The following is a 12,500-nucleotide window of genomic DNA, read 5'->3' as shown; positions in this document are numbered from 1 at the left end:
TTTCAAGATGAGAACACTGTGCCCATGCTCAGTGCGGCCAAGAGGTGCTTCATATCGACCAATGGAAGATAGGACACTTTTGAGGAGTTTGCGAAGGGATGCCTGCGAAAGGTGTGAAAGAGGAGGAGTCCTCGGGTTCAAGGTGCGGCAAAGAGTTTATACAGCTCATGGGAAGTGCAGGGGCCAGTGCAGATGTCCCGACGGAGCCGAATGTTTTGACGTGATGCGAGAAGCTCAAGAATTATCGTTGGACACTGACATGAAAGCGGGTAGAGCGTCACAGGCTGGAGAAAGTGATTCTTTTCCGAATACTATGTAGTTGGATGAACTTGGAAGCACGTTGAAGACATCGATTTGTGGCTTTGTGGGAGTAGAACGAGGAACATTCCTATGCTACGCTCGGTTGAATTCGATGAACAGCAAAAAACGGTTTGCAGACGTGAATACCTTGTAGAGCGTTTCGAACAACGTGTAAGGAGGATGCGTGCGAACGAAGATGAAGAGACACGACAAGAAGTGCTGAGGTGGTTGGAAAACTTGGGAGGAGAGTGTTCAGTGAATATCTGCTTGTGAGAATGCACGAGCTGTACCGGGCTTCCTATTACAAACATGATGAAGCAGTCTTGATCTTCTCGGCTTCTCGATCACGACCGGAATCCTTGACTGGTAGCCAATTCGCATTCCATTTCATTACGCTCTTTTTGAGAGTTTCAGCTGCTGCCTTCGTCTAAAAAAGCGCAAACTGCACGATTTTCAACTCGCCGAACCTCCCTGGTATCAGGCCCTGAAGACTCTGATTTTGTTGCCCACTAGGCTGCTTGGCAAAAGAATCAGGTAATATCAATTTCACCTTCTTTATCTCATTCTTTTTTTTAGTATGTCCTGTAACAGTTTGCGTGTGATCGGATGAGTCTCCGCCCTTCTTATCTCCAACAAAAACAACGCCCCGCTGGATTTGAACAACAACAGTGAGTCAATGCGCTTGCAGTATGTACGGTCTGGGATCTGCCACTGCCTTGTCTCATTGAAGTTGGTCAAAAACTCGTAATATGGCAGCACCCCAACAGGTACCACTGTGTCCTCGCTCGAATCACTTGCGATTCCCTCGAATACCAGCCCTGCCTCACCGCCATGGCGGGTGAGGCTGCTCAGCTTCGAGAACGCAAGACATATCACATTTATTTATCTCGATCTGATCGCATATATCACATTATCTCGATCTGATCGCATATATCACATTATCTCAATCTGATCGCATCTGCTGCTCATAGATCAGCTCACTTGCCTTTCTTGAGCACACCTGAGCCCTGAACGTCTGATATGAATCATCGGGGTCCAGATGGATCAACCTCGAAGACATCCCCACATCGTCACTGACTGCTATTTGAATGTACGAGTAAAGCTTAGACAGAATATCGAACTGTCGCGCTTGCTCCATTAGGCTAATGGTAGGTGGGATTAAACATGTCTCGGAAAGTTGCCCCATTCACGCGAAACAGACTTCCCTATCCCTGGAGCTCCCGTAATGATCAGAGATTGAAGCGAAAGTCTACTGGCTACTGCCTTCAAGGTACCCTACTCCAAGGAGAAGGGTCGCGACATAATTTTCATCATGTCCTGATAGCATTGACGCACAGAATTTAGTTCCAAAGAGTTCGTTGCCTCCTACAGGACAGGTAAAGCAAACAATCTCCACCACTTTCAACGGTCTGCCTACAGCCGATAGGTTCTTCAACTCGTTCAAGAACGTCATGATGGGCAACTCGATCCCGGCCACCTCTGACAGCTGCTCCACTTCTCCCTGACCGCTGCTGCATTGCGAAAATTTATCGCGCGGGCCCGGGCTGCGGCCCGGCACTTTGAGCCGGGCGTCACTAGAGTACTCAAGACCGCAGCCTGAGGCTCCCTGGACGGCTCCTCTCTGCCTCCTTACCTGCTCCACCGCACAAGATGGGAGAACGTAAAGTGAGTGAGGAGAAGAGCTAAGCTGCTTGTTCTCACAGGGACATGCAGGTGCTGAACAAGTACTACCCGCCGGACTTCGACCCGACTCTTCTTCCGAGGAATCGAAAGCCACGTGAGAGCCATGGCCCCTTGATGAGCTTCTCAAAGGTTGAGCTGCAGGAGATCGGCAGATTGAAGTTCGCATCATGATCCCCTTCACCCTGTACCCGCCGACTCGTGTCATCGTCATATTGACTTGTCTGTCCCTCCAGCTGCTGCTCCATGTGCAAGGAGTTCAGCTATCGAGGAAAGAAATTCAATTCCAAGAAGGAGATTGCTCAGGATGTGACGTATCTTGGTATCCACATTCACAGGTTGCCTCTGCATTCCCTTCTCCTCGCGGCCTCTCACTCCATCCCTTAGATTCTTCATCAAATGTCCTCGTTGTGCCAGCGAGATCGTGTTCCGAACAGATCCCGAGCATGCCGATTACATTCTAGAGCATGGAGCTACGAGTTAGCTCTGCTTCATCTTTTTCGTATTCCTGATTACTCGATCTCAGGAAATTACGAGGTTTGGAACGACAGGCGTGGTGAAGACGAGGACGAGGACGAGAACGATGTCATGAAGGCATTGGAGAAGAAGACCCACGACAACAAGGTTTTGCTGAGCAGCGATGAGAAGGATTGAAGTAACGGCAATGTCGCTTCTAGATTGAGATGGACATTCTTGATGCTCTTGACGACGCTAAGACTCTCAATGCAAGGTCGATGCAGTATATGCCACTGCCGCTGTCGCTCAGGCTCAATTTAGGCACCAGAAGGTTGACATGGACAAAGTCTTAGAAAAACTTCGCAAAGAGCAGGTGGCGATGAGTGGTTCGCTTGCTGTCTAACTTTGATGGAAGGAGAGTGGTGATGCTCGTGATAAGATCGAGCTCGATGACGAGGTGAGTTTTTCTCTTTCACGTATGTTAACTCAGTCTGCTCGAGCAGGAGGAAGAGCTTGTTGAGCAGACAGAGTTCGAGAAGAATGTCCGCAGGATCAGCGAGGATGAGGAAAAGGCGCGAGAGCGCGAACGCGAGCTCGTTATGGCTGCCACGAAAGCTGCTATCACTGGAGGCGTGCAGGCGCAGCCTAAACGCCTTGCTGGGGTTCTGGTGAAGCGAAAGGCGGAAGAAGCAGCGGATGGCGAAGGGTCGGCAAAGGGGCAGAAGACAGAGCTGGCGGGACTGCTGGGAGGCTACTCAAGCTCGAGCTCAGACTGAAAGCCTCTTCCTGCTACTCCAACGAGTCATGGGCGGTGAGAGGGGCGAGCGAAATTTGAAAGTCGCCGAGAAAGAAGATCTTGGCGATGTCAGGCTTAACTTAGGGTTCGAGACGCCAAGACAGGTAATGTTACTGGTATGAAGTCAGTGAGTCTGCGTGTAGCGCAAATTCCATTGAGATCGATTTCTTTCAAAAAAATAATGTAGTGCTGACATCTGAAGCGTCAGAATCAAAGCTTGAGTTGCTTCTCGCAGCTGCATCCGAGCTCTTTTCCTGTAATCCTTCGATCTCAAAGTCTCTCGAATTTTCATGATTGAACTCGATGAAAGGTTGGAGAGGCAAAGCTTGGCTTCCTTTCTCCTCCTCGCTGCACTTATGCCGGCTTGTCCTGGTCCAAGGCAACTCAGCTCTGCTCGCCTCTTGGTCACTGGAGTCCGGCGCCCACTGCTTGATCTCTTGCGTCCTGCATTGCTTGTCAGCTGCCTAAGTGCAAGGGAGGGACTGACGGCAATTCATCCGACGTCAGCTCGAGCGAGCATGTGCGGTAGAGTGCCGCGCCGTCACAAGCTGCCCCAGCATTCAGATCCTTGCACCGGCAGACCAGCAGACCTTCTCGTAATGCGTCCACGTCGAAGAATCGATTCTCAACCGTTCGCGGGTCACAGCCCACCTGGAGAAACATCTGCGAGAATTGTCAGGCCAAGAGTCGAGGAGGAGTAGGGGGAGGGGGAAAGGAATGGGGGAGGAGGCGGGGAAAACAGCTCACCTTGTCTCGACTCTTGTGACGCTCTGCACGCTCGTCGTCTACCACAAGTCTGTGCCCCTCGTTGCCTGCTCTTGATATCTTGCATGACAGTCGTATTCCTGTGGAAAACTCCACGCCCGACAAATCGCAAGTTTCTTCGTGCGTACAGCACATCATAGAAGCATCGCTTTCCTTGAAGAGGATCCTGTTGGTAGAGACTTCCAACTCATCTGTTGAGCAGCTCCTCGAAACTCCGTTGACTGCTGATTTCCATGTCTTCATCATCATGTAGAGGCCAAAACGTTTGAAGAAATCAGATCCATCGAAGCTCTACGCACATCATCATTCTTTTGTGACAGCCATCAATTCTTACCTCGTTCTTTCGGATCAGGTTTGCAAATTCCCAGCAGGCGCTGGCGAAGATGTTTGCCTTGCCCATCGAGATTTGAAACTCACAGAGCCGAAGCAAGAAGTAGGCCAAACGTTTGGTGAGCGATCGAGCCTGATGAGCCGTTGAGGCGGGCGAGGGAAAAGAGACGAGCAGCACCTGCTCGTCGACCGAGGCATCCGGATGTGACAGATCCGCCTGAGACTGAACGGGAGACCAGTCGGAGTGAAAGGTAGAGAAAGAGAGCGAGCTGACAGTGACGAGAGTGCTGTCATCAGCAAGCAAACTTTCAAAGGCTTGTGGGCGCAGGTCTTGTCTTCGGTCCTTAGCTGTTTGTCTGGCTCCGTTCTTTTCTCTTTCCAACATCTCCTTCAACGACTTGAGCTCAATGCCAAGCTCGTCGATCCGTTTGAGGGGATCGAGTGCACTTCTTCCTCCTTTGATTGAGATGCTATTCCTCACAACAAACAGATACCAATGAAACAAGTGACGTAGCTGAATAAGTCTTGAATGCTTTCGTGCATTGTATGCTATCACCTTGTGCAAGAATTTCTCAACATTTTGGGGCAACAAATCTTGTTCAGTCTGATTTGATTGCTTTTCTGTGTTGAACGGATTTCTGGGTGAAGCTTCGAAAACTCGGATTTTATCTTTCACGCGGACCTTTTGCAACTGTTCCTGCAATTCTTCGATTCTTACCTCCAGTTTGTACTTTTCTTTCTCAAAATCAAGTACATCCTTGTAAGATAGTCCTTGAGTCGTGTAAAATCTCTGCCCACAATTTAGAATCTAGACATCGAAACACACGGAGCTGACCTCGACAAGGGCTTGTTGCTCTTTCATTTGAATTTGGTAAGAGGAGGCTGCCTCGCGAGCCTCTTGCGCTCTCTCTTCTACTTGATGTACTATGGATTGCATGTCAGAGATCTCCGAATTTTTCTCGCTGAGCAAAACAACTAGTTTTTGACAAGAGTCCTGCAGTTCAAGGTGTCAGCAACACTCGCATGCACCGAGTCAAAGCCAACTTGCTCCATGACAAGTCTGCTTTCTTGCTCTGCAAGCCTGAGCTCCAAGGCGTTCTTCTCCTTCTCAAGTATTTCGAGGACTACACTTACAGATTGAAATCTTTTCTCCGAGAGATTCGACCTTGAATCTTCTCTCCATCTCAGATTAAAAGCATACAAGATTTGAATACCTTCTTTGTCACTCATCGATCGCAGGCATGTCTCTAAGGATGACGTGGTTGTTTCAATCGAATTCAATATGTTATGCAAATCATTCTCAGAGTGCTGTACAGCAAGACCGACAACCATGCAACAAATGGTCAAGAGTGAAACTCACTGCCATAGATCGGAGCAAGCTACCTGATCTCCCTCGTCTTCGTTGGAGTCTTGATGTGGTGCGTGTTGAACGCTTGTGTCCTTAAGGACGACCTGCATCGAATCAGTCCCTTGCCATGCTCAACCTCAAATGCAATACCATCCAACTCCATTGGCTGAACGCTCTGATCAGAGCTCTACTTCGACATCTTGAAGATGATATCCTTATCAGAGACTCTCTTCTTCGATTCTGCAAAGATGAGATTCAAAACTAGTAGACGAACCCTATCTTCACCACCTGAAGCATGGCATACATCTCTGTCATGTCACTCAATCTAATCTGCAGATTTTTATTCGATTGCTCTGCAAGCTCGAGCTGTTTCTGCAGTGATTGACATTTTTCTTTCAGTTGGAGTAACTCCTCAGCTTCTCTGTTCGGCTCACTTGGCAGATTTGAGAGCGAAGGCTTTACATGATCATCGGGTCGCATCTTTGACAAGCTGTGCGGAGGAAGCGCGGTTGCGAGGCTCTGTTGCTCGTGCAGCCTGTGGTCTGAGTCTCCTGCTTCTCGAGGCACCAGGGGTCTCATCAATGAAAGTTTGTGCAGCCGCCGCATGTACTGGTCATGTCGATCAGACGCTTGAGCACGAAGCTTCTTCTCATGCATCGAATCTGACAGGTGACTGGAATCAAAGCTCATGTCTTTGTACTTATCCTTGTCCCCGTCACTCCTCTTATCATTGCTCTTCATGTCCAGCTTCTCGATGTTTGACCTGGTTGACATGTTCTTCTGATGCGAAGCCTTAATTGTGTTTGCATTATGGATGTCCTCATTTTCTTTGTCGTCTGCTGTCAACATGGGTCGGAAAGATACATGTTGGGGCGGGGAGTATGTCGCCCTGGAGGTGCCTAGGAGGTCTTGAATGTTGGGAGCTCGCAACCAGGAACTGCGGCTCCTGGGAGTGTTTGGTCGTGAGGCTGATAGCATCCTAGGATGACTACAAGTGCCTTAGCTTCTCAACCATCCAAGCAAGCCCTTGAAAAGCAGTAACATGTCAGCCCTTGCGATGACTGCTCAATCCTCGTTTCTCGACTTTCTCTATTCAAATTGCTGCGCCTCTCATTCGTGAATACGCTTTCTTCACTTGAGATGATTTGTGCTGGCCTGGTCCTGCTTCCTCAAAGTTCATCATCATCATCATCATCATCATCATCATCCTCATCATCATCATCATCATCATCATCATCACCATCATCATCACCATCATCATCATCATCATCATCATCACCACCACCACCATCATCATCATCATCATCGGGTCGTCCTGCATTTTCAAATTCAAAACTCATCGGATCGGACCTACTACTCAGTAGCGTGACTCACTCAGTAGCCTGTCCGGCCTATCCCAGTCCCGAGCCTCGGAGTCCGGGCGGGCCTCCGGGCCGGGCCTCGGCATAAGGAGTCCGGACTGCCAGGCTGGCTGGGCTCAGTCCGACTGGCAGTGAGGCATAGCAGTCCCTGCTTGTGCGTCGCTTTCTTCTGCTTGATGCAATACCAGCACATCCTCGTTCCGGCGTTTACCCCCCCAGGCTTAGGCTCGGAGGTAAAACTTTCAGCAGGACCTCCCGCGCAGAGTTTGCGAGGTTCAAGTGGGAACTTCTGGCATACCCCCTAGGTAGGTTGCGCCCTCTATGCATGACGGTCTGCGAGTAAAACTCAACACCTAGCTGTTTACTATTCTGAGGAGTCCGCGTGGTACCGTAGGCTGACTTCTTCTGTGCTCTATGCCTGCCGGTCTTGCTTGTTCCTGAGTCCTGCACTCATCAGGCCGCACAGCCTCCGAGTCGGCAGGAAACAGTCCAAGGTAAGAAGTGTCTCCGCCTTCGCAGCGAACTGTGTTCCGTACACCGCTTTGTTGCTCTGTGCTCTCTGCCTGACGTTGCTGCTTTCTTCTGCTTGAGGCACCTTTTACCTTCTGCGAGTCACTGGGCCCGGAACACTGGCAGCAACAAATGCGGCTCAAACACACGAAACATAAGACTGCTGTGCCAGGTAAAGAAGTTTTACTCCTGAGTCTGCGCGCGCTCGTTTACTCACTTCATTCCTCCGCCTGCGGCCCGCAGCGCAATGTGACTCGTCTTGTCATGCGGATATTTCCGAGTTCCTTGCCGTGTCCATGCTCGTGCTACCATCTTTGCTCATTTTCCTGAACGGGACCTGAGCCTCTCCGATGCGAGCCTCGAGCTACTATCCCCTTATCGCTATGCTCAGATGCTCGACTGCTAACTTCATTGCCATCTTCATGGCATGCCGATCTGCCAGCTTTGTTCTGCTTGAGGCACTTTTTACCTTCTGCCAGTACATCACCGTTGAGCCATCGGAGTCGGAGACCTCCGGCGAAGACTCCTCCTCGGGCGACCGTGCGACAAAGTCCGAGGAGAGCGTATGAGGGATTTACTGGCAGAAGGTAAAAAGTGCCAGGACTCGGGAGCTGACCTCTGGCTCGAGAAGTGCTTGCGCCCGCAAGGGCGTCATGCGCCTCGCACCAGACAAGAGCGCCTCCAGCGTCAGCTGCATGGTGAGGCGCTGATAGGTGGCGGCGCGTTTGCGAGCCAAGACCTCAGCAGCAGCCCCGTCATCAGGCATGAAGTGCCGACCAAACGCCGCATCCTCTCGGCTTGCTGCTTGTTGCTTGATTGCTTGACCCTTAGGCTGCTTGTCTGCGCGGCTTCGCGCTTGGGCTGATTCTTTTCGGGCTTGTGTTTTGTGTGTGTTTGTGCAGCTTCTCGCTGTGCGCTGTGTGCCCGGAGGTTTAGCTTGTTCCTGCTTTGTTTTGCTTGAGGCACTTTTTACCTTCTGCCAGTAAATCTTCCTGCAGTCGAGATGGCAAGAGGGATAAACGCTCGAGGAGTAGTCATGGCATATGCAGCGCGATGTTTGCGAATCTTCTCAGACGCTGCAACATGGAGGGCGTCGCGTCGATCGCGGATTCCAGGGGGTTTGATATCGCCCTTCATCTTGCGGCCATGAGGATGGGAAGGGTACCTGCCGTCGAGAACGAGGATCCCCGACTGTATCTGTATCGATGACGCTCTGAAGACCAGCTTCGTTCAGCATCGACCGAATCGTACGAGTAAGGTTATATGGTTGTAGTTATAGGATTTACTGGCAGAAGGTAAAAAGTGCCTCAAGTGTGTGTTTGTGCAGCTTCTCGCTGTGGACTGTGTGCCTGCCGGTTCAGCTTGTTCCTGCTTTGTTTTGCTTGAGGCACTTTTTACCTTCTGCCAGTAAATCCTATACAACCTCAAGCAAAACAAAGCAGGAACAAGCTGAACCGGCAGGCACACAGTCCACAGCGAGAAGCTGCACAAACACACACAAAACACAAGCCCGAAAAGAACCAGCACTGCTGGCACCCAGACGCGGCAGCGCCAGCCCAAGCGCGAAGCCGCGCAGACAAGCAGCCTAAGGGTCAAGCAATCAAGCAACAAGCAGCAGGAGCATGCAGGAGGAATAAAATCCCTTAGACGCGATACCCGGAGGCAGCCGACTGACCACTGTCAGTCGAGACGTCCGTTGAGGCACTTTTTACCCTCTGCCAGTAAATCCTATCCGCTGCCGCCACAAAGCGGGCGGCCGCGGACGGAGAAAGGGCAGCCGCCGACAAGGAGCCGGCGCTGCCCGGGGGTCCGCCAGGGGCAGCGGACGGAGGGAGGCTGCGGAGGGTGTCAGGATGCAGGGTACGGTTGTCATGCGTCGTGAACAGTAACTTATAGGATTTACTGGCAGAAGATAAAAAGTGCGTGGGAAGCTTGGAGGATCGTGGTGTCGAGCTCTCCGGCATCCGACGTCCGAGGTCACAGTGGGCGCGTCGGCTGCTGGTTCTTTTCGGGCTTGTGTTTTGTGTGTGTTTGCCTCCGGGTATCGCGTCTAAGGGATTTTATCCTCCTGCATGCTCCTGCTGCTTGTTTGCCGACCTGACCAAGTGGGAGGAGGTATAGATCCGATTTACTGGCAGAGGAGGTCAACCTCGACGCCCTCCATGTTGCAGCGTCTGAGAAGATTCGCAAACATCGCGCTGCATATGCCAGTATAGGATTTACTGGCAGAAGGTAAAAAGTGCCTCAAGCAAAACAAAGCAGGAACAAGCGGAACCGGCAGGCACACAGTCCACAGCGAGAAGCTGCACAAACACACACAAAACACAAGCCCGAAAAGAACCAGCACTGCTGGCACCCAGTCAACTTCTTCACTTCGAGGTCGTCACTGGCGGGATTACACTTGGCGGCCTGCCTATCGGCACGGATGGATTTCATGCTAGTCAGCTCCGAGCGAAGGTTTCTACCCTCAACGAAGAGCTCTCGAAGCTCGGGCTCGTCCAGCATGGCTTCATGTTCAAGACGCTGGTGAGGGCGAGCCATCTCCAGAAGCTGCGCTTCTTCCTCCAGGGGTCTTCTCCGTTTCTCCCGCGGGTCCAATCACAGATTCGTCGCTTTGACCTCTCTGTCCACCTGGCGCTTGAGAAATACCACCGCTGGCCTTCCTCGCAGTACCTTGCCGCGCATCCCGACCTGCTAGAGTTTGCGAGGTTCAAGCGGGAGCTTCCGCATAGTCGAGGAGGGGACGAGTTCACGCCCTCTGAGGGTCTACACCCCGCTGTTTACTATACAGCTATCGCTCGCTTCCTCGCTTGGTACTCTGACCAGCCGATGTCCCGGACCTTGCCCTCTCCTCATAGCCTGGACGTTCACTGCTCGAGATCTCTCCGTGCCCAGAAGCATCCTCTGGCGACCTTCTTCGTTGAGGCGCACGACTTCGTTCATAATGCTGGAGCGATCCTCTACCGTCGTGTCAAGGCTCCTGCACCGGCTGCAGATGGCGCGGCGATCCCACCTGCCCCGGCTGCTGTGCCTGATGACGCAGGACGCCCCCCGGCATCTGTGGTACACATCCCTGGTTTGCGCGCTCTCGTCGACTCGTCTCATGAGCACTTCATTCCTCCCCCTGCGCAGCGAAATGTGACTCCTCTTGTCATGCGCGTCTTCCCTCGCCATGTGCATGCTCGCGCTGCGCTGACCGATCAGCAGCGTGATATCCTCACCTTGCACAGCCGCAGGACACACTCGCTCAAGTCGCAGGATAGGGTCTTGCAGTCTACCATCTTCGCTCATTTTCCTGAGCGAGACCTGAGCCACTCTCCGATGCGAGTCTCGAGCTACTACCCCCTCAAGGCCTTCCCGCACCGCTATGCTCAGATGCTCGACTGCTATCTCCATGGCATGCCGATCTGCCAGTGTCCGACAAAATGTGATGGATGTCAGCGCGAGCTCGATCCCTCCGTTGCTGCACATCATCTCCAGACCTGCAAACGCCGATCCTCCAAGCTTCCCACGGCGCATGACAACCTTACTCGTACGATTCGGTCGATGCTGAACGAAGCTGGTCTTCAGAGCGTCATCGATACAGTGGGGGATCCTCGTTCTCGACGGCAGGTACCCTCCCATCCTCATGGCCGCAAGATGAAGGGCGATATCCACATTCCTGGAATCCGCGATCGAGGGTCCGAGCAGTACGAGGGCTTGATGGCGGACGTGACGTTGGTCCACCCTTACATTGGTAGCTCTGCCGACCTGTACCTGACCAAGTGGGGGGAGGTCAACCTCGACGCCCTCCATGTTGCAGCGTCTGAGAAGATTCGCAAACATCGCGCTGCATATGCCATGACTACTCCTCCTCGAGCGTTCATCCCTCTTGCCATCTCGACGGACGGTACCCTGCATCCTGACACCCTCCGCTTCATCTGGTATTTGGCGGACATCATTGCTCAGCGCTCGATGCCTCTTGAGGATGCGGCGTTTGGTCGGCACTTCGTGCCTGATGACGGACCTGCTGCTGAGGTCTTGGCTCGCAAACGCGCCGCCACCTATCAGCGCCTCACCATGCAGCTGACGCTGGAAGCGCTCTTGTCTGGTGCGAGGCGCATGACGCCCTTGCGGGCGCAAGCACTTCTCGAGCCAGAGGACAGCTCCTCCTCGGACTTTGTCGAGTCGCCCGAGGAGTCTTCGCCGGAGGTCTCCGACTCCGATGGGGGACACCCTTCGAGTGGCCCCGACGATCGGCGCGGAGCTGGCGAGGCGTCTCCGTCCCTCACTGTGACGTCGGGTGCCTCCGGAGAGCTCGACACCACTGGGGTGCTTGCTGCTGGTCCGAGCTCGCCTGCTTCCTCCCCGGCATCGGTCGGGTCACGCCGGTCCTTGGGCATTGCCGCGGCGTCGCCGCCGTCACGGGCGGCTACCACTGACTTGGCTACCGCTGACTCGGAGGCTAGCGAGGAGGACTACCTCGAGCGGTACCGTGTTCATGTGTCCAGCCTCCCTCCGTCCGCTGCCCCAGGCGGACCCCCGGGTAACGCCGGCTCCTTGTCGGCGGCTGCCCTTTCTCCGTCCGCGGCCGCCCGCTTTGTGGCGGCAGCGGACGTCTCGACTGACAGTGGTCAGTCGGCTGCCTCCGGGTATCGCGTCTAAGGGATTTTATTCCTCCTGCATGCTCCTGCTGCTTGTTGCTTGATTGCTTGACCCTTAGGCTGCTTGTCTGCGCGGCTTCGCGCTTGGGCTGGCGCTGCCGCGTCTGGGTGCCAGCAGTGCTGGTTCTTTTCGGGCTTGTGTTTTGTGTGTGATTGTGCAGCTTCTCGCTGTGGACTGTGTACCTGCCGGTTCAGCTTGATCCTGCTTTGTTTTGCTTGAGGCACTTTTTATCTTCTGCCAGTAAATCCTATACCGCAACCCAGACGCGGCAGCGCCAGCCCAAGCGAGAAGCCGCGCAGACAAGCAGCCT

General features: G+C 53.0%; 4 protein-coding genes across 4 annotated transcripts; 2 read left to right on the top strand and 2 right to left on the bottom strand.

Moving 5' to 3' along the window:
• Positions 1-1,163: 1,163 nt before the first annotated feature.
• GUITHDRAFT_151605 (hypothetical protein) lies at positions 1,164-1,800 on the bottom strand. The gene has a single exon (XM_005835995.1). It carries the CDS (start codon positions 1,436-1,438, stop codon positions 1,244-1,246), a length of 195 nt encoding a protein of 64 aa, XP_005836052.1. The 5' UTR covers positions 1,439-1,800; the 3' UTR covers positions 1,164-1,243.
• A 204-nt stretch (positions 1,801-2,004) lies between these two features.
• Positions 2,005-2,789, top strand: GUITHDRAFT_68172 (hypothetical protein; the record flags this gene model as incomplete). The annotated part of the gene is made up of 6 exons (XM_005835994.1): positions 2,005-2,077; positions 2,125-2,167; positions 2,217-2,318; positions 2,368-2,459; positions 2,507-2,604; positions 2,658-2,789. Coding segments are annotated over 6 exons (540 nt in total), but the record flags the coding sequence as incomplete, so codon positions are not given.
• A 613-nt stretch (positions 2,790-3,402) lies between these two features.
• Positions 3,403-6,653, bottom strand: GUITHDRAFT_105154 (hypothetical protein; the record flags this gene model as incomplete). The annotated part of the gene is made up of 9 exons (XM_005835993.1): positions 3,403-3,676; positions 3,720-3,780; positions 3,823-3,895; positions 3,980-4,288; positions 4,332-5,117; positions 5,163-5,321; positions 5,711-5,779; positions 5,826-5,915; positions 5,964-6,653. 9 exons carry the CDS (start codon positions 6,651-6,653, stop codon positions 3,403-3,405), a joined length of 2,511 nt encoding a protein of 836 aa, XP_005836050.1.
• Positions 6,654-7,896: 1,243 nt separating this feature from the next.
• Positions 7,897-12,190, top strand: GUITHDRAFT_105153 (hypothetical protein; the record flags this gene model as incomplete). The annotated part of the gene is made up of 6 exons (XM_005835992.1): positions 7,897-8,109; positions 8,194-8,244; positions 8,378-8,476; positions 9,443-9,661; positions 9,718-9,756; positions 9,809-12,190. 6 exons carry the CDS (start codon positions 7,897-7,899, stop codon positions 12,188-12,190), a joined length of 3,003 nt encoding a protein of 1,000 aa, XP_005836049.1.
• Between the last annotated feature and the right edge of the window lie 310 nt (positions 12,191-12,500).

Source organism: Guillardia theta (assembly GCF_000315625.1).
Source record: "Guillardia theta CCMP2712 unplaced genomic scaffold GUITHscaffold_19, whole genome shotgun sequence".
NCBI lineage: Eukaryota > Cryptophyceae > Pyrenomonadales > Geminigeraceae > Guillardia > Guillardia theta.
Note: the sequence above shows the minus strand (reverse complement) of the source record. Positions and strands in the feature narration are given on the sequence as shown.

What these genes read in the sequence shown, in the direction of transcription:
- GUITHDRAFT_151605 (XM_005835995.1), bottom strand. Translation starts at nt 1,438, where the DNA reads ATGGAGCAAGCGCGACAGTTCGATATTCTGTCTAAGCTTTACTCGTAC.